Source organism: Rissa tridactyla, chromosome 1 (genome assembly GCF_028500815.1).
Source record: "Rissa tridactyla isolate bRisTri1 chromosome 1, bRisTri1.patW.cur.20221130, whole genome shotgun sequence".
In the NCBI taxonomy this organism is placed as follows: domain Eukaryota; kingdom Metazoa; phylum Chordata; class Aves; order Charadriiformes; family Laridae; genus Rissa; species Rissa tridactyla.
In genome coordinates, this window is record NC_071466.1 from 131,019,724 (window position 1) to 131,045,605 (window position 25,882).

A 25,882-nucleotide genomic window follows, 5' to 3' on the forward strand; every position below is an offset into this window, starting at 1 on the left:
CAGGCAACTCGAGATGCATGATTTCAATTCGTCGCCCTTTGGACACAGGTTAACAGCGGTGTAAGCAGTAGTCACCCACTGGAAGAAGCAGCAGCAATGTGGGATGATAATGAGAAGATTCATAGCCCAAAGGAACTTTTGCCCTGACATTAGGTCTGGGCTTTAGAAACAGTCTTGCTTCCTTGTGATGCATAAAGGAACCAAAAAGAACGAAGGGGGAATCTCCCACCCCCTTAAAACACTTCATATACACAAGCCTCTGTCATCTCAGAGTGGATGAAACACAAAGAAACCATAGTTGGCTTCTACCAGCCAAGAGTTTAAAAACAATGCGTGAAGCAGTAACAATGCTGGGTTTGAGTGTGTCCAGAATACTGTGGACAAAATCCACGGCCCACTTGTCCTTTCTTTGGTGCTCCTATGAACTCTGGATTTTACCACTACAACTATTTTGAAGTGACAGCTCCCGTTCCAAGTGCAGGGAGTTGTCAGCGCTGTGCCCAACCTTCAAGAAAAGTGCTGTAGTGGGTTGGGGAACGAACAAGTCACCTTCCAATGGACTTATTTCAGTTGTCTTATAAGTCTCTATCTATGGATTCACAGGTGCAACCCCTGATGTGAACCCAAAGATGGCTGCATAAGAGCAGACACTGTACCAGTATAGTTATTTCTTTTCAGTATAATTTTGCCCACTCTATAAAGCTTGTGCTGTTTCATGTGGATCATGATAGTTTGTGGGAGGTTTTATGTAAGCACAAGAGTAAGGTCATTTGGATTTTGCTCTTGTCTCCTGCAGTGCTTTAAGCCTGTGCTCTCCCAAAGCTGTGCCCTGTAAACTGGTTCATTTTTTTCAGGAATTTAGCCTCTTGGTAGATTAACTTTTTCCCATCTTCAGAATTAAAGTTAATAAATGCCTTACAAATGCAGTTCAGCAACTTGAGCAAGCACTTAAATAGCGTATTTCTCAGTCTGACGCTTAACAGTGCTGGAGAATTGGGAAGTGATTAAGTGCATGTAGCTACACAGTGCAGCAATTTGTTAATACTCAGTTGTGCTTAGCTCCACAATCAGACAGGTCAGAGTTTTTGCCAGGCCTCTGCCAGAAGTGGGCAACAGCCTTCCTCCTCTTCCTCTCTCCCACCCCACAATCATTTCCCTTCAGTAAGCATGCATGATGCACAAGGCAAAGTATTTATAGTGCCATCTAGCTAAATTCGTGGCTGACACTTCCTTTCGTTCCTTCTTAAAACCCTGGGAAATTCCAGCAGTAGAAATTAAGGTAATAAAGCAGAGCCACTTTACAGTTGAGCAGTGAATGGGCAGGGAATGCCACAGTTAGGACTGCTCACTCAGCAGTTGGTACACGCTGAAGAGGCCATTAGGTGTGAAAAGTAACATGGAAGAGGCAATGTTGATTTTTTTTTTTTAAAACAGCTTTGGAAGGAGCATACCAAGCGAAACAAAGTAACCCAGCCTCTTCTGTTGGACTGTCATTTGCACAGAAGAGCTCACAGGAGTAGAAGCTGCCGAGTCCATTACAGATGGGGGAGGTGAATGGTAAGGCATTCTCCTGTTACAGGACACCATTAAAGGCCATTTCGTCATTCAGTTCAGCAGAGGTGACATGAGGTAGGACTTGCTCTATTCCTGATAGCTGTTACTCTAGTCTATTCTTAAAATCCATACAGGGAGGAAGTCTGTGAAGTATCAAGGACGCATCTTCCAGTTCTTTGCTAACCTTGACATTCAAGAGTATTCCCTGAAGTCTCATCTCGACCTGCCTTGACTGCCGCAACTGAAGCTAGTGTCCCATCTGCCACAGCGAGATGGGTATGTTCGTCTTGGTAGCAGTCTCCACCTGAAGACAAATGTTTAGAGCTTCCCTTCTTAGCTGTGCCTAAGGTTTCTGTTCTGTCCTTGTAAGTCATGTTTCTAAAGCCTTTAGTTACTATTTTTACTTGCCTTTGAGTTCTTTCCACCTGATCCATCTGTTCTGTGAAAGGCACTGCCCAAACAAGAAGGTGCTCCTGCTGAGGCTCCCCCAACACCACACAGGACAGCAACTGCCCTGTACTTCACTGCCTGTGTCCCCCTGTATTCTCCCCATTCTACAATGGTTTGCCTTTCTATCGGCTGCAAGATCCTAACGCATGTTCATCTTGTCCACATCCATACATGGAGAGCTGATAGGTTTTTGTAGCACAGGCAGAGCAAACAGCGGATACTGAAAGGATCGTGGAGCAATCTCATCATTAAGAGTGCGTGGCTGGGAGGCAGGAGTTGTGGCTGCTGGCTGCATCTCTGCCGCTGTCTCACCACGTGACTGCAACTTTCCACTTCTCTCTGCTGTACCTCAGTTTCTCCAACTATAAAAGAAAGATAGTTGCATCTCACATTTGTCAAATGCATTGAGATCTGTGTATAAATGTGTAAAAAGACAGCTGATTGCTTTTTGGAAGAGGAAAGTGAGGAATGTGGCTTGTGAGAAATAGAACAAAACACCTGTTATTTTTTAAATTTTGTTTCATTTATTTGGCAGTAATATCCAAACCCCCCTGCTTCAAAAAATTACAAAATCAAGTAAAATAAGTGCACTAAGGAAACCTACAGAATACTGATAAATTTCACACACGTACAGGAGGGAATATAGAGGGAGAACTGGGACTTTTTTGTTTGTTGCTTAAATTTGGCTTTTTTTTGGGGGGGGGAGGAAGCCTTCCCTGCCCCTTACAGTCTGTACAGCAATTGTCCCAGAGGGCAATGGCTGTAATTCAGCACTTCCTTCCCCAGCAGCCAAGACACCCTGCAGAAGCAAGCGACAGACCAGGCTGCTGCGGGGTGCAGTCTGGGCATGGCTCACCGAATGGTTGCCCTTGCCCTCAGTGCGGGGAGGTGAGATCATTTCGGTCCCCACTGGGTACCGTAGCCCTTAGAACCAGCATCGCTCTCCACAGTTGTCTTTCCCTTTGAGGGCAGGAGGAGGAAGAGGCTCCACAGGCAGCAGCCCTTTCCATGGAGGCATGTTCACTGCATTCCTACCCTGTCGCTGCAGGCTGTCCTCGGAGGGTATGTCGTATGGCTTGTCAGAGAGCTCGGCTTGCCTTGCCTGAGACGGCAGCCCATCCCTCTGCCCTCCGTGCAAGCGCCAGCTCTGTAAACCTCAACTGCCAGCACCCACCTCTCCAGCTGTCCCCAGCGCCCATCCTTGTAGACCCCACGTGCACAGGAAACAGGATGGGGACTAGGGAACATATCGCATAATGCAGCCTACAGAAGCCCTTCAGCCGTGTGTTGGCCTCCCCTTCCTGCACATGCTCTGCTTTTCCCAGTTGGAGATTCTCCTGACTGGACATTAAGATGTTATCCCCATCCAGGGAAAGCCTTTAAGGCAAGCTGTTGTGTTTTCTCTAAGGCACTTTAATGATCCAAGCTGGAAGGAAGCGAGCTGGGAGACACAAACTACCTTTCAGAGTAGGGCTGGAATAAAGCAAGATATTTACGAACAATGTTCCTGTGACTCCAGATCCAGCACACGAAGCTGTTCTGCTCATAGTGTTGGGGAGGAGTGAGGGTATGTCTAATGGGTGCTCCTGTTCCACCAATGACTTCCACCATTTATGAGGAAACAATGACTTCATCCCAGTGTAGCATTGTCCTCATTCCCCTCACCTTCACAGGTGACAGCTTCTCCAATCCAGACCCTCATGGGAAAAGAACCAGCCCCCTTCTGTATTTATTATGCCAAAACCTCCGAGCATGGTGGAGTAGATTACGATTCTCAGTGGAAATGTGGCACTGTGCCAAAGTCAACGGAAGTCCTCTGGGTTCACATCAGGAAAACAGCTCAAAGACCAGTCTTTAACAAATCTGGCTCATGGGCAAGACCACAGGAGGGACCAAGCTTTCTTCTTTTCCTAGGCTTGCTAGGTACCAGCTCATTCTTCCACTCCGAGGAAAGCACTGTGCAAAAAGGGGAAACTTGGGACAAAAGTCCTGCTGATCTTCACTCAAGCAGAACATGCTTTTGCAGATGCAAGTGGAGTTTCACTTGAGTAAGCACTAAGGACTGCAAGACACCTGGAAACAACTGCTGAAGTTGCTCAGAAACAGGAAGATGGAAATCACAAGCAGTCATCTCAACTCATGGTGCGTGCAACTGCTTGGGATACACAGCAGGGCCATGAAGCAAACATGGAAACAGGACGTTCAGGTGTGTTGAGTGAATGAAGTATGTTTGATAACTGCAGGAGAAAATCAGCTGGGCTTGAGGCTACACAGATGATTGTCAACAAAAGAGCATTTTGTTTACATTGAGGACCAACGCTCTGAGAAACAGGTCAGATGAAAATGACCCACGAAGGGATGTGAGGGTGGTGAAAGATGGTCTGATCAAAGACACTGTGAAACGCGTCAGTAACGAGGCTTCCAGCCCTGACTCCAAACTCAGACTGGGAATCAAAGAATAATGGTACTGCCTCACCCCAGAGGGAGATGGAAGGCCCAAGATGATGGCTAACAGTCCAGACTAAACAGTTTTCTATGGAATTAAGCTTTTTAAAATACCCTACTAATGGGATTGCCTGGTCCCTCTGTCTCTGGACTACTTGGCACTTCCCTCTGGGCAATTTAGAGAGGCATAAGCACGGACTTTGAGCACTTGGTCAATGCTAGGTAAGGGAGCAAGAGCTAGAGAGCTGCAGCGTCAATCCATGCCTGGTGAAACTAATTACATCCAGCCCTGTCTCGTCTTCTATGAGGGACATTGCTACCCCCCATTGAGAAATACCCTGTAATGCAGGACTCACAAGTTGCTTGTGGTGTTTGCAGTGGCTGAGCGCAGTATGGTACAAACTGTGCACAGGCATTACAGCACTGTCAGTAACAAAAACCCACAGGCTGGGTTTTCTTGAAAGATCTAGAGCTACAAAACATACAAAAGCTGAATTACTACCATAGGAAATAAAGTAATAAAAAAAACCCAACCAAAACCAAAAGGGGGAGTCAGCATGTGAACGTGATAAGAAAAAAATACAATAGCACCTCTAAGGAAGGGGCAGGGAGAGTAAGAGTGAGATGAGGTCAAAAGGAACCATGTTGTGTTGGAGCCCACAATGTACTGGAGGAGCTGCTGGGGACAGTCTGGTGGAAAGCAAGGAGGAATGTGCTGGACTCATGCCAGCAGCATGGCACCATGACTTCCAGGTGTCACACCAGGCTGACCAGCTTTGAGGAGCTCAAAACCAAAGGGGAGGGTAAGCAGGGCAAGGTCCTTGGCTAATGATGCCCTGCAGCACACATGCTCAGCCACAAAACTGCCGGGCCTGTATTTCTGCAGCCAAGGCTGGTGCTGACAATTGTATTGATTGAAGACCCCCTTTTCTATCCAGCACTGACCTCCATCCTTTCCCCAGATCCAGGGGAACAAGAAATCCCTATTAACTCTTGGAGGGAGCTGCTGTCTGCTCTGGGAAAGAGTCCCAGAGGCTGCTGTAAGTCCCTCCCAGCCTTCCAAGGCCCCAGCAATGAAGCTCCCTGAACAGGTGGGCTCTGCTCCCCTTTCCTGGCCCCATTCTCTGTGTATTACAAAACAAATAACCCATCGCTATACAATGTAAATATCTGTGACTGGAGAACTGTAGCAGACACTTGTGCATACTGAGATCAGCACTGGAGGACAGGGTGGCAGGTTGGGCCCATCCTCCTAGGCTCCTCCGGTGTGGAGGCCCCTTACATCTCCTTGGTGCGCATTCTCTTGGTCTTCTCAGCCGTCTCCTAGAGAAAGACAGCACAAAAGTGAAGCTCTGCACTGACACAGGAGCTAGCAGTGCCCTGAAGCCTTTGGTCTATCTACAAGCAGTGCCAACATTGGCTTACACCTCAAAGACCCACGCCTGTATTTGTCCCCACAGGTAACAGGGATCCCCCTTCACTGCACTCCCCCTTCTACCAGAAGTCTCCAAGTGACAGAAGCAGAGGGAACTCCTCTAGTCTGGAGAGACTTAGCGCAAGTAGACCTTCCCAGCTTCGTGCTAACCTGATGCTTCTGCAGTTCCTGAACATATCTAGCCAGCTCCTCCTCAGTCAAGTCTTGATCAGGTCGCTGTCTCCGAGCAGGCACCTTCTCGTTCTTCCCTGCAAACAGAAACGGAATCCAGCGTTATCACAAATGGGGGATGCAAATTTCAGAGGCTGAACCGTGCAGAACAAAAAGAGGCAGGTCAGCCACAGCACACCTCAAACTTAGGAAGACTTTGCTGGAAGACAGTATGAATTGGCTTCTTAGAAAGAGAATGGGCCTTGCGGCTGCCTGGGACTTCAGGACCTGGGCATCCAGTCTGCCCCCATCTCTCCCTCCCACGTGATAAAAAATAAAACCACAAGGAAGAGGCTGCATATTATTTAAAAGATGCATCTATAATTACTTCAAACATCTTGGCCTCTTGTAGGGAATAAATGGAAGCTCAGTGCTATCCAAGTATAATAACTGATGCCTAATGAAGAGGTAATTTTGCTCAGTGAAGATGCAACTTGCTGATGCATCTGATCTGATTCTTTGGTTTCATTATCCCTCTAACAATAGCCTCTGGCACCTCTGCTGCTCTGACATGGGCAGAAAGTCAAGGAATTGTAGTCCCACTGCATGCTTCTGCCATGGATGCAGGGAACAAAACAGGCAGCAAGACTGGGTGTTGCATAGCAACTCTGAAATTTTTTTCTGGGGACGCAGCAAAAAGTCTCTCATTCAGCTGCTTAACCTCTGACACCTACCCACAGCTCCTCTGGCAGCTCTATTAGTATTACAGTAATCTTTTCTGAGGTGAGTTCCTGCTGCCACAGCCAACTCTGAGCTGAGGTGATCCCGAAGCCTCTGCTGCAGAAGGCAGATAAACACGAAAGAAACTCTGTACATACTTGCTGCTCTTTGCCTCTCTCCTAATCTCCTATTAGCTCGGGTTTGGCCAACATGGAGCATGTGAGGGTGACAGAGAAGCCACACATAGAGAAGCTGAGGAAAAGCAGGAGAGAGAAGAAATCTGGACAGCTGGTGCTCTCAGAAAGATAAGAAGCAAAGATGCCTTTTGTACAAAACCAAATACAAAAATTGTCTGGAGAGCATACGGACCCTCGCATGTCATTGCAGTGCACACCCAGTTCCCACAGGCACAGACGCAGCGATTGCACTCCACCTGGGTCTCTGCTCCATCCTCATAGGTTTCATCTTCCAAGGCACACTCTAGAGAGACACAAAACACGGGCAGTGGTTGTGAGAGAGCGAGCAGGCTAAAGACAACATACTTTGGAGACACCTTGAGAGAGAAGAGGTACAAGGTTTTGGAGGAGGCCTTCCTTCCACTAACCACCAAAAGTTTCATAATGACTAAAATATTCATGCTGAATTTGGTGCGTGAAATCAGCCAAAAAATAATTTGGGAAAGTTGAACACTTCATTTTGTTTCCTCAAAAGAACACATTTAAATTTGTCAATTCCAAATGAAATCTCATTATTGGATTTGTCTGAATTTCCTAATCTGTTATACATAGAAGAGAACCCCCAATGTGAAAGTTTTGGTTACTCTGAAACAATTCCTGTTTCAGGTGAGAAGTTGGGGAAATGATATGTGTATTTGCTGTTGCCCAGAGAAAGGAAGGGGAAAAAAAAAAAGATGTCTTATTTCAGCTCACATTTCTTCTCACAGCTCGATTGTATGTTTAAGTCGGGGCCCGCAAAGCATTCAAGGGCCCATATGGTGTTAGGTGAAAACCAGCTGATTATGTTTTCAAGGGGAGGTGCAGCATCCCTAGCTTCCACCGAATCAAGCAACAGAGACTTCAACTTAATATTCCCTAAGAAGCACAGTCTCTGTCTGCTCCTCTGTGCAACCGCAGCGGGACGTAAATACGGCACCTTTGGATTGGTACCCCCTGAGGAGACAATTATGGCTGAGGTACCCCCTGAGGAGAATGGCTAGGCATGCCTGGTCAGCAGAACACTAAGCTGCTTCCACGTGAACTGTAGCACTAAGTGGGGTTTGGAAAGACAGTGAACTTTGAGATGTTCATCAGGGAGGGTCTCTGTGTGAAAGGCAAAGCATAGCAGGACTTTGGTCTGGCCTGACTTTCCCAAGTTATCCAGACATGAACTCACATGATTTATCTCCGTACTGTTAAATGCCTTGACTTTCAAAGCATACTGTGTCCATTTGACCTATGCCCTTGCTTCTAAAATTCAAATCTTTTTCATCACGAGAGCTGTGGGAGCTCTGGGACAGGAGAAACAGTACTTTTGACAATGTAGGGACAAAGGGTGTCGTTGGATGGGAGGTAGGTGTATATCAACATTGTCCCTGGGAGTGGAGTTACAGCATCTGATGTCTGTCCCAAAGCTGGTCTCTTTTCTTTCCTCCCTTCCCAGGACCCCTCTCTGGTTCCCCAGCACAAGTAAGGAGCTCCTACTTTTCTCTGGTGGGTTGAAGGACGGGCTGAGGCACTTGAGAAATTCACTGAAGCTGAGCTTCCAGTCAGCATTTTCATCTGACAACTCGATGAGGGCATCTACGCAGAGTCCCCTGAAAGGAAACACAGACGCATGTTCTGCACAGGGCTGTACTGGACCAATTCCTGCTCTACTGGCTTCAGAGTACAGAGGAGTAAAACCAGTAATAACTACGAAGACTCTGAGACGCCTGGCAGAAGTGGCTTCTGTAAGGAAACCTCACTGAATACAGACAAAAGAAAAACAGTCACAAAATACTCCCTGTCTGGCAAAGGGCTAGGAAGTGGGGGGATATTCAGAACATCAGGAATAAGACCCTGTTGACACCTACATGTTGTCACACGAGTGAAGATGCAAGCACAGCCTAACAACAAGTAGCCTGTTGTCCTCATTGTCTCACACGCAGTGGCATGCACACAGAAAAAGGGAAACCTTTCAAACTACATTTTCATGTGATGCTTGTACCAGCTCTAACTGCAGGCTGCCCATGAGCTGTGTTCTCCCACCATCTTCCTTGCACTGGATCTAGCTATCAGGCAAAAGGTGAGTAAGGTCCATTGGAAAGCTAATTTGTTAGGAAATAAAAAAGATGACAAATTTTCCATCACCCAACTCACCTTCTGGCTGAAACCCTATGAGATTTAAGGCAAAAGAGCGTTGAATACATGCCTAACGTGAAGGGTAGAGGTGGGGCACTGTTCCATTTGGTGATATTCACACCTAATTAAGTGAGAACGCACTTCATACACAGCTGTCTTTGTTAGTGCAAGCTGTAACTGGTATTTGCCATGAGTGGATTTTCATGCCCCCTTCTACCACATCTGGCCCTCCTGTTCACCGCCCACCTGAGCAGCTTGTTGGTCTCCTGGTCCATGTAGGTGGTGATGTTGACAGCAGTCTCATTCTGCTCTACAAACTTCAGGAATTCAGTGGAGTCCAAGCGAGAATCGCCATCGTCAAAGCTCTGTAGGGAAAGATGGCAAGATGTGAGAGGGTCTGATTTTTCAGTTCAGGGTACCCCTTCCTTCTCCCTCTTCCATACGTACTTAGCGCTTCTGAAGCTTTAGTGAAACAGGTTGCATCATCCCTGTTTTGCACAAAGAAGAGAAGCTCAGAGAAAAGCAGCAAGATATCCATACTAGCATCAGAACCGGCAGACAGGATCCTACCCTTGTTCTCACCGATAAGCTACACTGCCTCTCATTCACCTCCTGCTGCTTGATTTATGGCTCTAACCCCATTTCTTCTCTTTGTTCCAGCCAGCTCTTAGCTGCCTTATATACCTCCTGCCTTAGAGCAAACCAGTTGCATTCAAGGAGGTGTCAGCTTCCCAACACGTGTAAGTCCAAAGCTGTGCCTGGACTGTGACAGTGACAAAAGGCGAAATCACAGGAAGCAATTTGCTGCTGATCCCAAAGAAGGAACAATTTAATGCAACAGCACAACGCCTCGCCACCAACTTCTTAAGGTCCCGACAGGACTCCTGGCACTGAAGAGCAGGACTTTTAGCCACAAAATCCTGGCTGTACTCCCAAAGAAGTAATTGCATTTTGCCTCCCTGTTTGGAGATGTCATATCACAGTGCTGGGAACTCAGCAGGAACTGCTAGGCCCCCTCAGACAGCTGCATTGCAGTGAGGGGAAAATGAATTCTGCACACAGACTGCTGTTGGCTAATTTTTTCTGCGTGACTTGGGGCAGGTCACTGTGTCTCCTCATGCAGTGCTTCCAGGAATGCTGGAAGAGATGTTGCCTGTTGTTACCTCTGTGTGGCTCAGGAGAAACCTGTAGGGCTAGGAAAATTACTCTGTGTGCTGTAGCCTGTGTGTAAGTGCTCCACTAACATGTTTCAACTTCTACGAGACTTTGAAGTCTCTCGTCCCGCTGTTTCTTGTGAAAGTGGCCGCAGTTCCCTTAACGACCCTGACTCAGTTAAGCTAGTTTTCTTGCCTTTCAATGCTATGGTCTGCATTTATGTGTTCCCCCAGAGACCCTCCAAAACAGCAGCTTCCCACTACAGGCCTCACTCACTCCTCTTGAAATAACATCCTTCAAGGTTGTGGCCTGCTTGATGAACAACCCACATCCCAGTGATCCACACAAGTCGGGCTCCCAGGAGGTAAACAGCTTAATCCCACATCTACAAACCTCCTCATCAAGGAGAAAAGGGAAATGCTTCATCTGATCTTTGCCTCCAGTGTTTATGACCCGCAGGGCAGGAATCAGGCCATTCAAAGAGCGGGAGTGCGGAGCCCTGGGGCTGGGCACTGCAGAATTTTTCCAGCAACAGCAGACCCTCATTGGTAAAGTAAATTTGTGTGTATCTGAACCCACTTAGTTTCCTTTGCTTGGATTTGTCCCAGGTTGCTCCAAGCTCTGGATTCTGCTTTAGAAGTCTTTCAAAGCTTGAAGAGTTGTTGATATGGTGGGTTACCACCTGACTGAGAAGGAAATTCCCCTTTTGGTCTGAGAGAAGGTATGGCTTTGTCATGGAAACTTTCACTCGCTTGTGCCTGGGATCTGCAGTGCTGCAGAAAAAGGGGGGACAATAAAGACAACATGAGGCTGTCTGCCTCTGAGCTGCGGCCATGGGATTTCACCACCTTCCCGACAGGCATGAGGCCAGGGGTGACGAGGCTGTGCTACGGCAGTGGAGCAAGCTGGTGGCTGTCTCAAAGGCAATGACCTGAGGAGACTCTCTGTGAAAATGGCTGGGGACAGCACGTTTGCAGTGGGAGGGACTGAGCAGCTCCGCTCTGCAGGATGCTGCAGCTTTCAGGTGCTGGCAGGTGCCAGCGGGGGTGCCCAAGGCAGTGGGACACAAGTGGGTTTCCACAAAAAAAGCAGCATTAATGGCTACAAAGGCGAAGATACTCTCGGGAGTACGGGGACCAGCTCTTCTGTCTCACCAGGGGGTGCCATTGCCATGGCAAATTTGCTTGCAGCGCTAACTCCTGTCAGGCACCATTAATCTCTCGCTGTCAACAGCTTATGATTTAAACACTCTCCCCCTTTCCCCACCTGCTCCTCCAGCTCCATCCTGAATGCTTTGAAGTCTTTATCAGGAGCCGGGTGTGAGGGGGAGGGATGCAGCAGTGCATGTGGCAGAAGCATGGGAAAAGTGCGTGTCCACTGATTACAAAAGGGGGTGGGGATGGACTGAGGGACAGACTGGCAGGGAAAAGGGAAGACGGAAGAGGAATGGAATTATCGCAGTGCCCGAAAGTCATGCGCGGCTCCTCTCTCTCTGCAGAGCACTAGGGAACTGCCAGCTCTCGGCCACAACTGAGCCATACTCCTTGCAAGCAAATATTCCTCTTGAAGCCCCCAAGCATCCCCTATCACCATCTCAACATGGCCTTGGGACTGTCTAGAACAAAGGATCAGCAGCCCCTGCCCTGGCTTCCTGCTCCTTTTACCTGCACTTCCAGCCCTTTCACCCACCTTTTCTCCTCTGGCTCTCTTTTGTCCCCTGAGATCAGTTCTTCTGTCCCCCACCACAGGTGTGCTTGGCCTGCCCTCCTCCTTTTCCCCAGGGCAGGTCAGATCCCCAGGGATGCTCCAGGTCTGGGCTGTCACATAGCTGTGTCAGTGGCTCTGTCAGCAGCTGCTGCAGGCAGCCCGTAACACATCACGCTGTAGGACATACCAGACCTCCCAGGCACCCAGCTTGACAGGCCCATCACACACTGGAGCCTCTTGGGTGGGGGCATGGCAGCTGCTCTGCTGCCAGGAAAGGGCAGCAAAACGTTTCCCGCCAGGGCAGGAAACCTAGTCTGGCCTATAAGGCAGGTGCTGCTCTACTTGCCTTGAAATACTTGTCCAGGACTTCGCTGTAGTTGCTGCCCTTGGAAAACCATCCATCTGGGATAATTTCAGCTTCCAGCCACTGGATGACACGGCGACGAAGCTCATCTCTGTCCGACTGGTAGCAGACGACTGTCACAGGAGAAGGTGTAGTAGAAGAAAAGCAAGGATGAGTGAAATGGAAGTTAGCAGGGAGACTGCAGAGAGACGACTGGAAATAAAAACCAGCCAGACAGCCCTGATGGCAGTTTGTAGGCCCCCCCCTCCTTGGAGATGTGCCACGGCCACATCAAAGCAGAGGTGCCATGTGCTGAACAGCGGATGGGCTGTGGGTGACACCATGCGGCAAGGCCAGAAAACGACGCTCCTCCCAAACCCTTTTTGCCTTCCTGTCCCCGAAGTTTGTGAAAGAGCAACTCGGGGTGGACTCGTCTTGGTGTGAAGAGTCCCCGGACCGAGGGAGAAAGGTGACTGACAGTGTCCCCAGGCTTCCTTATACTGTGCAGAACAGGCATTCAGCTGTTAGCCCTCAAGTACCAAAACCTATATCCTCTGCAAGGGCGAAGACTAAACTGAGCAAGCCTTTCCACCATGCTTTCCCCAGGACTTGAGTTTTGGAGCCTAACATCTCAGGAGAATTCGTTTCTTCAAAGCCTTGACTTGCCCACCCTGATTGGAAATGAGAGGGGGTCAAGATGGGCTTGTTCGCAGTGCTCTCCAGAGTCACAGGTTTCACTAAGTGGATATCACCTTGTGTGCTAATACTGATCTATGTATTTCGAAGCAAAACTGAAAGCCTAGATCTTCTGGCTTCTGTGAGTTGTCACACCTGCCCAGAGGCCAATGGAGCCAGAAGGGGAATCAGTGTGCATTTGTGTCGCTTACACACACTAAGGATCTCCTTCTGAATCCAGTGACTACAATCACAACCGGATGGACAGTTTCTGCATGTGTAGTTTTGAACTTCCTTGAAACTGCTTTGAGGTGGTGGCCGTGCCCTGAAAATGGTCCTTTCCCTTAAGTTTGTACTTGGATTTGCTCTCATCTGTGCTAGGAAGCTGAAGTTGACAATTATACAGCTCCGGCACTTAGAGGCCATGGATGGGAAAAGGGTCCCCTGATGAAGAACAGGCCATGGCCCCAAAATTCGTAGTCTAAGTACACAAGGCATAAGCAGAGAAACCAGGCACAGGGAATCAAAGAGACTTGTTCGTTGATGGGAGAGGTAGTTCAGCTACACCTCCTGACTCCCCAGGTAATGCCCCCTTCATTACGTAGTGCTACGCCTGTGCCCATCAGTTAATCACTCCTGAAGCAAAATCTCGCAAAGTCTCCTTTCAAAAGAGTGTCTCTTCCCTCAGTCTGGGTGGTGAACACAGCTTGTGTCCCTACGAGCAAACTGGGTGTCACCGCACCTTGTACGTACTCTGAGTCCCTGAGACATCCCAGCATGGTGAAGAGCACAGGAGATATATGAGCTCTGAAAGGTTACCCAGGAGTAGAGAGCCAGGCAATCATATTTCAGCCGATTTACCAACTCAGACTGCAACAGCCAGTGCAGAGGTATCACTTTTACACAGAGCTGTTCAACTCCCCCAGCAGACCTTCCTCCCCACCTCTCTTCCCAAACACATACAGAGGCCCCAGCCACGCAAGGAGACGGCTTCTCACCTGGACTTGCAGCTGGATTCTCAGACTTCTTCTCTGTGATTGGAAAGACAGAAGAGCATATTTCTGACACAACATGAAGCAATACAAATCTCTTCCCACCCTGGGTGCCACTTGGGCAAGAGCAGAGGAAGCTGGGAGCCTTTGGAAACATGAGGGCCACATGTATGATTAAGGGACTGGAACATGTGTCACCCGAGGGGAGGCTGAGGACTGTTCAACCTGAAGAAGAGAATGCTCGGGGGCAATACCATCAATGTTTATGCATCTGATGGGAAGGAATGAAGAAGACTGAGTCAGACTCTTCTCTGTAGTGTCCACTGACAGGGCAAGAGGCAACAGGCACATATTTAAACACAGGGAATTCCATCTGAACATAGGGGAACACTTTTTTACTGTGAGGCTGGTTGAACACTGGAACGGGTTGGCAAAAGAGGTTGTGGAGTCTCCATCCTTGGAGATACTCAAAACCCTGGACTGGACACAGCCCTGGGCAACCTGTTCTAGGTGACCCTGCTTGAGCAAGGAGGTTGGAGTAGATGATCTCAGGAGAGGAACTCCCTTGCTACCTCAATGATCCCATGACTCTGAGTTACTTCTTAGCAACAGGCTACATGTGGTTCTGGCAGAGGTTTCGCTCAAGCACCAAAGGAGGTGAAGCAGTTCGGGCCTGTGCTATTTTTCCCATGCCATCTGATCGCTCTTGGAACAGTTCTTTTCAGAGTTTACCTCTCATTTAGGAGAGATGGGCATGTGCAAGGCTGGGACCCAAGATATGGGCGTGAGTTAAACAGCCCTGCCATTGAGGCAAAATCCTTGCTCCTAAAGTTCTTGAGGGTCCTTCATGAACTTGAATGGTAGTATGGGCTTTGGGAGTTTATCCTGAGAGTCTGACCTTTCCTTAGCAGGTAGACTGAGAGACCTGCCTGGCGGAATCCACGAGCTCAGAGAGAGACAGGCAGGAGGAAGAACTTGCCCTGTTCTCCTAAGTGCCCCCTCCCCCCAGTCCAGGGAGACAATAGCTCCAAGATCCCACCACAGCCAAGGTGTCAGGGCCCCAAGTGCACTAATGAGGGCCTTAATTGGCCCTGCCAACCTCACCTAGGGCCTTCATCCACACTCTCTACCCATCAGCCCATTTCAGCTGACGCCTCAGCCCCTAAATCCTTGCCTGGGATTATGTTGTAGGTATGCCTGTCTCCAGATCTGTTGTGACCATTCCTGCACTTGCCATAGATCCTGTCAATCTAGGCCCTAACCTGGTGACTGTCTTCCCACCTGTATCTCAGACTGCTATAGACTGCATCACTAGGGACTTGTCTGGCAATTACAGGCCTGTGCCTGATCCTGGTTACCACCACCGGACCTGATCCTGACTTGAATTCACAGCTCAACTTCAGGCCTGGTGATCTGGACACTGGGTTGAAGCTGCCTGTTGTTCCCCGGCTTGCCCTGTTAGCCCACTCAGCAGCTGTGGGAGAGGGTCCTGGCTGGCAAGACCTCCGCACCTCTGCCTTGCCTCGTCATCACGCTTGGCTTCCCGCTCTCCCTCCCTTAGAAGCTAGCCAGCCCTCATCACTCCCTGACACAGGGTTACCTTTACAGTGGCCATCGTAATCCACCTGGATCTTGGATCCAGTGAGGCAGGCGTCACGGTGCAGCTCACAGTGGTTCAGATACGTCTTGCCATTGCTGCCGCACACAGGCCTCTTATGAGGTTTGCATTGCTGTGAGAGAGCCAGAGAAGACAGCATTTTTCCTCCCTCTTTAGGACAGCTAGAGGGAAGCAGGGGAGTCCCAGCATCAGCCTGGCTCAACAGAAGCCCCCATGGCCCAAAAGGTGTTTACAACAGGCTGAGCCCAACCACCACTGTCCCAGAAAAACCTGCACAGAGAAGTCTGTGGGTGTGGGTTCAAAGGCTTCTCTTTATCCCAGCCCCCGTTCACCACCACCATGACAAGAGCCTTCCTGAAAGCAGAGCCCGTCAGAGAAATCAGTGCCCAGCATAAATGCTATGTGTAATCCTGCAACTGCTGCTCTATATGCCTTGGATGTGCCTGGCCAGAGGCATTTCTGTGACTCTCTTCTGCGCACCTCTGCTCGTTGAGCTCCATTACATCTCTTTGTAGACTGCTCCACCTTTCTGCAACTGAATGCAGAATAAGCCAACAGCCATGAACAAAGAGCACAGCCTACAGCAGAGGACGAGTTCACCAGTGCCACTGTTCAGGCTGCAGGCTTCTTTCTCATGTCCCTTTCAGTCTGGCCAAGCCTATCCAGAGTGACAGACTCTCTGGTAACGGGGCATTTCACTCTGCAGTGCCCAGGCTGGCTGTGTGAGAGTTGCAGGCTCTGAGGGAAGTGGGAACAAAGAGCCACATGCCCATTCCCAGGAGCCAGGCAGGAATGGCTTGAAAGCGAAGGGCAGAGCGGAGTAGGGAGACACTGTGTCTCTACAGCTGGGAAAGGCTCTTCTAATCATCTCCGGCTCCCTGCTGGACGGAGCTATTCATCCTCACAGCACTCCACCGCAATTATTTCCATTTTACAAAAGCTGATTTTTAGTAGGGTGCTTGTAACCTCCTCAAACAAGATGCCAGTGGGGGCAGGTTGTCTTGGAGCTCACAGACCACTCCCTAGAGTGCCCTCCAAAGCCAGCTGCCTATCAATACCCTACTGGGCTTTCCCAACAAAAGACCTCCAGCCAAGTCTCCTGTGCTTGTAAAGACCCCAGGCAGTTGTGTGAGTAGCACAGCTGCAAGCCCCAGACAATATCTATCCTGCAGGGCTCTTCCCCCGCACCACACTGGGAAAGGCCCTGCTGTTCAAAGAGCCACTGTGAATTTGCAGCTGCTCCAAAACAGCCATAGCCTCATCCCATCACAGGATCTTTCCAGTGACCGAAGTACAGCCCAGAAGGGTATTGGTGATGCCCATCCCAGAGGCAGAAGCTGTGCCACCCTCCTACCTCAATGCAGAGACAAGTTGGCTCTCCCTTCTCTGTCACTGCACACTCCCGCCCAGCTCCGCAGAAAACATTGGCGCAGATCTTGGATTTGCTCCTTGGCTCTTCCTGCAAGATACAAAGTAAAAGACACAAAATACATCAAGATACCCAGAAGAGCAGCAACACAGCTTTAAAAAATAACACATTTAACTTCTAGACTGAACCAAAGAGCACCGAGGCGGTAAGGCACAGATCACAGAACAAGAGAGACATGACTGCAACAGATGGGACAGCTCAGACAATAACCAGGAGCAGACACAAGAGCTAGGGCTACAGTCCCAGCACCAGAGGGCTTCCCTGAGGTCATCCCCAGAAAATCACCTAGGAGAACTGGAGCAAAGATGAACAAAAGAAAGTCTAGCATGAATGGCAAAAATAATTCACTCATGTCGAGGACTGCTGTCTTCAAAATGTTTTCCATGGAGGGTAGGGAGCAGAAATGGCTTTGCTTCAGACATTTAAGAAGTCGAGCAGAACCCTGGAGAAAGGTGGGATACCAAACAGGCAGAAATCGCCATCAGGCACCAGATAATGCCCCTGTCACAAAAAAACTTCAAAAAACTATGTGGCCCATTATCTTGCCTTCACTGGTCAAGATTAAACACTTCAAAGGAAGAGACACCGTCATAGATAATTATACAGTAACCTTCTCACAGAGAAAATTTCTTCCTGTCCCTGACAGCCAGCAGTTAACTTATGCCCTGCAGCACAATTTATACGCTTTGCAGTTTTCTCCTAGCCAAAGTCACCACAAGTATTCTTGTTGTTCATGTAACTGTCAAATCCTTTGAGTCCCACTATGTACTCAAACTGGTGACACCTAGCAGGGAAGATTTCCCTAGGTTAATAATGTTTTCAATAAAACCACGATTTACTTTTATCAGTTTAACGTCTTTTTTTCTTTAGACTTTTAGAAGAGAAGACTGTTCCAGGGGTTCAGACTTTGGAGACCCTGGTTTAATTCCCTGCTTTATCATTAATTTCCTTTGTGACTCTCATTTCATCTAATATTTTCCACCTGGAAGTTCAGTATCTGGTTCAGGCTAGCCAACTGGCTTCCTCAACCGTTTTGTATCAGAGACAGTAGACTGAGGAATGTAAAATAATCAGTGGGATAGGTCAATCACTTCGGCTGTGACTCTTCTCTCTGATACACAAAGGTTCTTTTACCCTCTTATCTGAGTATTATTCTTAACCTCGGCCTATTTGTGGTATCTTTGTACCTCCATCATATACTTCTGAAAGTAGGTGATCAAAAAGGAGCAGGATTTGCCTGAGGAGCAAGCATTATCGATACATTTAATAACAAATGCTGAGCACATTTTTTCTCCTATTGCTTCTTTGTCCTAATTTGTGTTTTTGTTTTGTTTTTTTTTGTTTTGCTTTTAAACCACAATTCCACAGTGAGTTGTTGTCTTTACTGAACAGCCCGCAGTGACAACCAGCTCATTTTCTGAATGACTTCGCCCTGGTCCTCAAAATGTTTTCTCTACTGGCCTATTGCACAGTCATCAAGCCCAAGAAGGTCTTTCCAAAGCACTGCAGGATTCCCTCCAGGTTCGCATAGCGACAAACACCTTTCCTAGTCTCTGCAAATATTCCTGTCTCACTGCTTACCCTGTGAAATAAAAATACAGTATTCAGACACACCAGTCTTAGCTCAGAAACACACACTGTGTCCCAGGCCTGCTCACCCCATGAAGACAGCCTGTTATCCTCCCTCTGCCCCTTCATCCCCCTTTCACATATGGTTTCTGAACTATGAAAGTCACTCTGCCCGTCCTGCTGCATCCACCTCTTCTTAGCTGTCTTCTGGTCAAAGGCTGGGGTAAGTGATCTAGGCACTTCTGGGGTGGGATGGAGCAAGACGAGTGCGTCACCGCACAAAGCAACCTCACACATCTTAAGGCAGGAAAGGAAGAATAACTCATTTTGCAAAAGCACAAAGAAAAGCCAAATTCTCCCCAGGCTGGAGTATGGCTAAGGCTCACCTAAAACACACTGTAGGCACCTAAGAGCCGATCTATTTAAAGGGTTTCAAACAACATGCCCACCCCTTCACTGAGCCAGAGACCAGAAAAAAACGAAAAATTGCTAGACACGGCTTTGAAATGCCACCCACCAAGGTCTGTAATCCAGGTGCCTGGCAATAGATGGCAGCACTCTGCCTCTCCTTACCCACGGCCAGGCAGGACTGCCAGCAGCAAGCTCCCGGCCATGCCCACCGATGCCAAACCTGGCTCTTGCCTCCTGGGCTGAGACGGCACTGCTACAACCGCAGCCGGCCTCAGCAGGAGTCCGCAGGGACCAAGCTTGGGTTGCAGGACTCCTCTCCCCTCGCCAGCTTGCTGGAAACCAGGCCCGCGACGCGGCTTTCCTGGCCACAGCTTCCTCCCCTGTAGCGCCTGAGCCCAGGAGCCATCCTGCAGCTCTCCCACTGGGACCCAGGGTGGGGATGCTGTCAGGGTGACACTGCCAGAACAGCCTCTGAGGACAACCTGCCTCCTGCCAGGCTGGAGAGCCACGTTGTCTGATTTTTCTTATTAATCAAAGCAAGACAGTTTAGTGGTTGCTTCTTTGTTGTTGTTTTAAGCTGTTCGAGGCTGGCAGTGGGTCAGAGCTGGTTGCCATGTGCCGGCACGGCTGTCTCCACCCCAGGGGTTTGCCAGAGAAAGAAAGGAATCAGCTGCTCTGCCTGCCTGCCTGTTCTCTCACTCTGGCACAGGGTTTCTCAGACCCAGCTTGCTCATCCACCCTCCCGGCAGCAGCGGCCACAGCAGGAGCTACCACTCCGGGTGCTTGCTCCACCTTTAGTGAAAGCAGCTCTCAGCTTCCACCCCAGTTCCCTCAGTCCCCTGTGCCCCCCATCCTTGCAACGCTCACCCCACAAATCATACTTTCTCCCTCTATAACCTACAAACCATAGCCCCTTCCAGTTGCATGCCCCCCTCCCAAAATGCCTGAGACCCTCACCTCCTTCCTGCATCAGACATCACCTCTCCTACCCTACATCTACCCCACTCCTGCACCTGCAGATCCTGCCTTCACCTCCTGCAAGAGTCAGAAAACACTTTCCTCCGTCAGCCTGCACACAGATGAAGTTAGCAGCTGCCACCACCACCGCGTGGTACGGCCACAGAGCTCTCAGGTAGTTCACAGCACACCGCAGGGTGGGAGCTCTCTCTAGCGGCTCCCGGCCGCCTTCCTGGCAAATACCCGAGTCTCCTGTGCGTAACTGGGAGTGTAACAGAGACGCTGGAGGATGGATGGATGAGTATGGTGGGGATCTGTGAATGAGGCTTTATAATCTTCACTCCTGATTCTCTGGTGACCTCCCAGATGCCACCAGCCAAACTAGTTTCTTGCAACAGATATTCTGATCTTACCTTGGACCTTGTCATGTTTGCTCTTTATAAAGCTCCATCTGCTGGAGTCATGTGAATAAGTGAGGATGGCAGCTGCCACTTCAATATTAAATAGCTCATTCTCGCACCTACCACGTAAAAGCTTGAAAATACGAACTGCAAAGGTTTAAATGCAAGGTCATACACAAAAAAGACTCCGCAGTGTTTCAATGTCATCACTCTTAAATTAATTTCAGGATTTGGGAGCTGGGATCGTAGTTTTTACACCACTTCCTCCCTACGAGCTGCCATTGCCTTTCCTGTCACCATGGGGTTGGGAAGTGTCACTTGTCCCTGTGCATAGTGCGCTCGGGCAGGCGGAAGGGAAAGGGCAGAGAGTCGTTATTAATTGCTGCACGGTGGCATTTACACCGCAAGCCACACGAGTTCCTCTCTTCTGCCTGGGGCGAGATGCTCAAACTCTCTCTGTTTAGGCAATGACTTTAATTACTCCTCTGCTGCCCAGAGCAGGAGTGGGAAGGTGTAAAAGCTGCAAGCACAAAGCCAGGGAAGGATTGCCTGGACTCCGGAGCATCTGCCATGGCACAGGGGCACTCCTGGCTCCTTACTCCGCAGCCTCCACTGGGGTACAACCTCCCCAGACACCTTCCTGGGCAAAGACCATGGAGAAAGCTGTTCACCACGGCTCACGGGCCAGAAAGTCTGGGCAGCATCATTGTCATGTATGCACAGCCCAGACTGTCTGCCAAATGGGGACGGGAATGCATGCTACTTTTGGGGGGCTGAGAAGCATAACCCCATGGACAAAGGGTTCTTGCATGCAAAGGGGCAAGCACTGAGCAGAAGACCTGAAAAGACAGTAGTGAGCCTGTTGCTCAGGCTGTTGCTTCCTGGGCAGCAAGGAGGAAAGAAAGAGACATTTCCAAAGCACCCCCGGGTGAGAAAGCCGGCGGCATCGCCGGCGGTGAGGGATCACCATGGCAACCGGCAGTGCGGGGCCTCAAGGTGGAGAGCTAAAATTAGACATCGGGAAGGGCTGTTTCTCATCTCTAGCAGCAATCGGCGCTGAGGAGTCGGACCCCCAACACAGTGTATGCGCTGGTGTCGGGAGCATTTCCGAGCCCCTGCCTGCGCCCAGATGTCCGGCACTGAGCGTGGCTCAACGCACCGACACACGGTGCCACGAGCGGGTCTGCACGGGGGTCCCAAGGTCCTGCCAGCTGCCGTGCTGGCTCCCCGCTGGTGGGACTGCATGAAAACAGCACGGTGTCTGCAGCAAGATATGTGAGTGACCGCACACATGGAGAAGAGGCATCATGGCTTTGCAAGGGTGCTGCTCACTGCAGCTCTCCCTTCTCTGCTGCCTCCCCTGGCCCCTGCTGAGCCACAATTGCCTGGTGTCACCTGGTGGAAATGGGGACTTTCCCAGCCAGCCTGTGAACGCTGAAACCATTAGGAGTTCAGTGACAAAACACCTCTGTAAGGAAGAATGAGCTTCCACCTGCAGAGAAGAGCTGTGCAAGCAGCTGCACATCCATGGTGCCCCACTGCCCGAAGGGAGCAGCAGGGACCTCTGCCATTACGCATGCCCCGGGAAATGAGCAGAGAGATCACCCTGCTACAAGGTGGGAAGCTAACGTGCTCGAAAACAACCCTTCAGATCGTTTTTTGCTTTCTGCACATCCTTCCATACAAAATCTCCACTTGGAGATCTCAAAAGTCTTTTTCTCAGCAGCCCATGCTGCGCTGGAGAAATACGACCTGCCGTCCTGCTCTTACTGACACGCTGCCATCAGCAGCGACTGCAGGTCTTTTTCCTCTTTTGGCATCACTTTGTGGAAATCCATAAAATGACCGGACTGCTCACATAATGCTCTGTGCTGTTTGCTGTAAAATCAAGGCTTTGCATTTTTGCCCTGCCTGATGTGCAAGGAAATTCAAGTGCTCTAGAGCTGTAGCACTGAAAGCTCCTCTGCGGGGGCAAACCCATGTATCACACAAACTTGAGTACACGGATAAGGCAAAACTAAAGGGCACCAAAATAATGTCTGGGGTTGCAAGACCTGCACCGATTCTCACACCTCAGGAAAGGCAGCAGCAAAAGCTGGGAGGAGGTTTTCAGATATAAACAGTACAATTCACAATAAGCTCCTTCCACGCAGACAGGGAGAAACCACCTTTGCAGCTACATATTTCAGCCAGTCCTCCCTATGTCTTCCCATCCACGTCCCTTTTACCTGTTCCCTGCCACAACTGACACAGGAGTAGGGATATAAGGGATCTCCAAACGCGCCGAGGTGCCACCTGTAAACCGTGCTGCCTGCACAATTTCTAAACCAACTCAACATCCAGCCATGAAACCCAGCGCTTTGTTCAGCTGTTGTCTTGGCAATGGTTTCTTCTCAACGCAGAAAGATTTGGAGACGCAAGGCACTGGGTCAAGGATGCAGAAAGTTGAGACGAGAAACCATGCCTCCTGACTCCCAAATCTCCCTCCTCTCCTGCTGTGGGGCTGTGAGAAGCGCTGCGTTGTGCTGCGACATGGAAAAAGAGAGAGCTGGGCACCAAAGCAGCTCAGGTGGGTCAGGAAAACTCAGCAACTCCTGTATAGTGATGGCACTGAAAAAACATTTGGCTTGTGCATTTTCATCCCATTACCCAAGTGCGCCTCCGGGAAAAACAGCTCTCTGGGCAGTGAGCCCTCCTGCAGAGGTCCGGGGAGAGCGGATCCCACGTTGGCTGGAGGGCAGGCACAGGCAGACAGCCTGTCACCTCCAGCCATTTGTGCCACCGGCTCTGGAGGCACGTTTCTCCCCTTGTTCCGGTTTGTGATCAACAAGCAAAGTGCCCGTCCCTCCCCGCAAACCTGACCTAATTCCTGCGGCAGCTCCCTGGATCCTCTACCACGCTGGTGTGACGGGGCGGAAATTTGGCAACGCAATAAACCGAGCAGACTAGCGTGAAACAAGCTGGCACCCCCGACGGTGGGTTTGCCATAAATAGATAAGGCGAACATTGCAATTTTCTTCCTTAGGGCTATTTCCTCGGGACATCTGAAGACTCTGAAAGAAACCCCACACAAATTACCTTTAAGTCCAACTTGGAAGGTTTGATTTTCAGTTGTCAAAGATAAGATGGAGATAAGCCCAGTGTGTGCAGACTGAACCACATCTGATTTCCAGTTCATCTCTCCGATAAAACCTGCCTCCCAGGACATCATCACTATTAGGATGGCACAGCAGGCTGTGGGGAGTGACCCATATCCTCTATCCTGGAAGGAAACCTGCCATCAGAGGTTGCTGAACCTGCTGGTGCAGGGTCACATCAAGACCGAGCTGCACCATTCCTCAGGTCTGGTGTTATCCAGTCCCAAAGTGGCACCCTCTGGAGCCACTCGCCCCCCGCCTCCTTGCCTCTGGGAGGCACATGGTACATGTCACAGAATGGTAGGGTTTGGAAGGGACCTTTGGTGATCATCTAGTCCAACCCCCCTGCCAAAGCAGGTTCACCTGGAGCAGACTGGACAGGAATGCATCCAGGCGCATTTTGAATATCTCCAGAGAAGGAGACTACACGTCCCGAGGCTCAGACCAGCAAAGGTGTCTGATAGGCAGCTCAGAAGGCTCAAAACCAGGCTGTCCTCAAGCTATTTAGTTAAAAAGGAAAAGAAAAGATGTTTGTAAGGTGAAGTCTGGACTACTGCTTGATTCCCCAGGGCACTGCGACCAGACACATTTGACAATGTTTCCAATCCTAACAATATCCTACTTGAAGGGTGTCAGCATGAGGTCTGCGCTGGATGCAAAGGGGTCCGGTGCCATTAAAACTTCACGATTCCTCCTCCCCCAAATCCTAAAGCCATCCTGAGAGCAGCAGAACTAATGAAGTCCAGTTTCCAACAGCTCTCTCTGCAAGGCCTGCCTGTCAGCTAGTTACAGGGCAGCGTATGGACTCCTTCCTCGCGGGGGGTCTTTGCAGGCCCCTCTCATTAAGCCAGTCACCTAGAGTCACAAAACCAGCTGGATCCCATTATCTCAGAGGCCTCCACCGCTTTATCAGCTGTGGCGGAAACAGGCTGATAGATTCAAGACTCACTGGAGGCGAGAGACAGGCAGGCAGGCACAGACAGCCTGCTGACATAGCTTTGCTTCCTTAGGGAACCAGGCTGCAACTCCTTTGTAGAGCCCCACGAAACACCATGGCTCAGTCTCATGTCCCAGCAGACTCAGCACCGCTGCTGCTCGCAGCCCTGGAGGCACGTCTTCACCCCGGACCTCTGCAGTCTCCCCCACGCTGACCCTCGTGCTCCCTCCTCCCCAACATTTTCCATGCGTCGCAGGACAGAGCCCACCTCTCTTCTGCTTTCGTCCATCCCTTGGAGCTTCTACCGCTGAGGTATTTCAGTCAGCTGCAATCCAGGGCTGCGAACCACCACCCGGACACAGTGCTGGGAGCTGCTGCTCTCCCAGTGGGATGCCTGCCACAGAGGAGCACGTGCCCCATTCCAGCTCCCAGTCACCACCCCCCTTCCCAAATCTCCCCCTGTATCTCTTCCTCTTCTCAGCTGACATCCAGGACTGGCTCACTAAATACATCACACACAAAAATGCAACCCCTTAAAGGCTTCTGAATTCTTTATAGATGAATATTTAATGGCAGATGGTTTTTGCTAATAGGAAACAAGCCAGAACGTACATCTCTGCCCATGCTGGGAATCGGGGTGTGTTCTCAGAAAACCTGGATTCAGAGACAAACAGGCAAGAAAGGAAGGGACCTGCAACTCCCAGAGCTCAGAGGAGGTTCCCTCTCTGCAAAAGCTGTACCGCACCCATTTGCGTGCAACCTTTCCTGCCTTGCTGTCTGCCCAGTCTGGGACCCATGAACTGGCCGTGTCCATCATATCAGAGCGCTGAGTGGGAGCGCAGTGAGGCTCTGGCTGACCTCTGTGATGAGAGGGGGCCCATCAGGTCGGTGACCTCTGCATGAGGCCGTGGAAAAACAACATTGCCCATGGTGGCCTGCCTGCGGGTAGTTGTCCGTGCCTCTGTCAGGGAGATGAAGATGTCCGATGCTACTACTGCTACAAACAAGACTGCCTGGGCAGTACTGCCTAGCAGAGATTGGTGGGGCAGACATAGATAGCTCTACCTCCCCATTGACCCAAGTGGGTATATAGCCTGGCCCCTTGAGAGGGACCGCAGCCATAACACACCAGCCGTGGCTTTCTCATGTCCCACAGCAAGTAGGCAGGAGCTGGTGCCTGCAAGGAAAGGGAAGCAGGAATTGGGAGGAAGGAGGCTTTTCTCCCCACAACCTCATCAAGAGAGAAAGGCATCTGCCGAACAGATGATTTCTCTTACAGCACGATGCTGCTAACAGTTACGGTGCCAGGCGCACCTCTCCCGGGGATCCACTCTGTGAGGACTCCGTTTTCCCTTTTAAACTGGAAGGAATGTCTGTGCTTTGGCCCCCATAACCTCATATTTTCCACCACAAGGCAATGACCGGGGAGGCCCCATAAGGGGAACAATGACATGAGAG

The 25,882-nt window shown here is 50.0% G+C and overlaps 1 protein-coding gene across 1 annotated transcript in view; it reads right to left on the reverse strand.

Annotated features, from left to right (window-relative positions):
* Positions 1-2,505: 2,505 nt before the first annotated feature.
* The window catches only part of FSTL1 (follistatin like 1), a 56,783-nt gene continuing 33,406 nt past the window's right edge, over positions 2,506-25,882 (reverse strand). The window contains exons 3-11 of the mRNA XM_054187923.1: positions 16,938-17,042; positions 15,566-15,695; positions 13,972-14,004; positions 12,302-12,432; positions 9,340-9,458; positions 8,455-8,567; positions 7,124-7,234; positions 6,035-6,132; positions 2,506-5,772 (exon numbers count right to left, since the gene is read on the reverse strand). Coding sequence (XP_054043898.1) covers positions 5,728-5,772; positions 6,035-6,132; positions 7,124-7,234; positions 8,455-8,567; positions 9,340-9,458; positions 12,302-12,432; positions 13,972-14,004; positions 15,566-15,695; positions 16,938-17,042 — 885 coding nt within the window. The 3' untranslated portion in view covers positions 2,506-5,727. The remainder of the gene's footprint in view (positions 5,773-6,034; positions 6,133-7,123; positions 7,235-8,454; positions 8,568-9,339; positions 9,459-12,301; positions 12,433-13,971; positions 14,005-15,565; positions 15,696-16,937; positions 17,043-25,882) is intronic.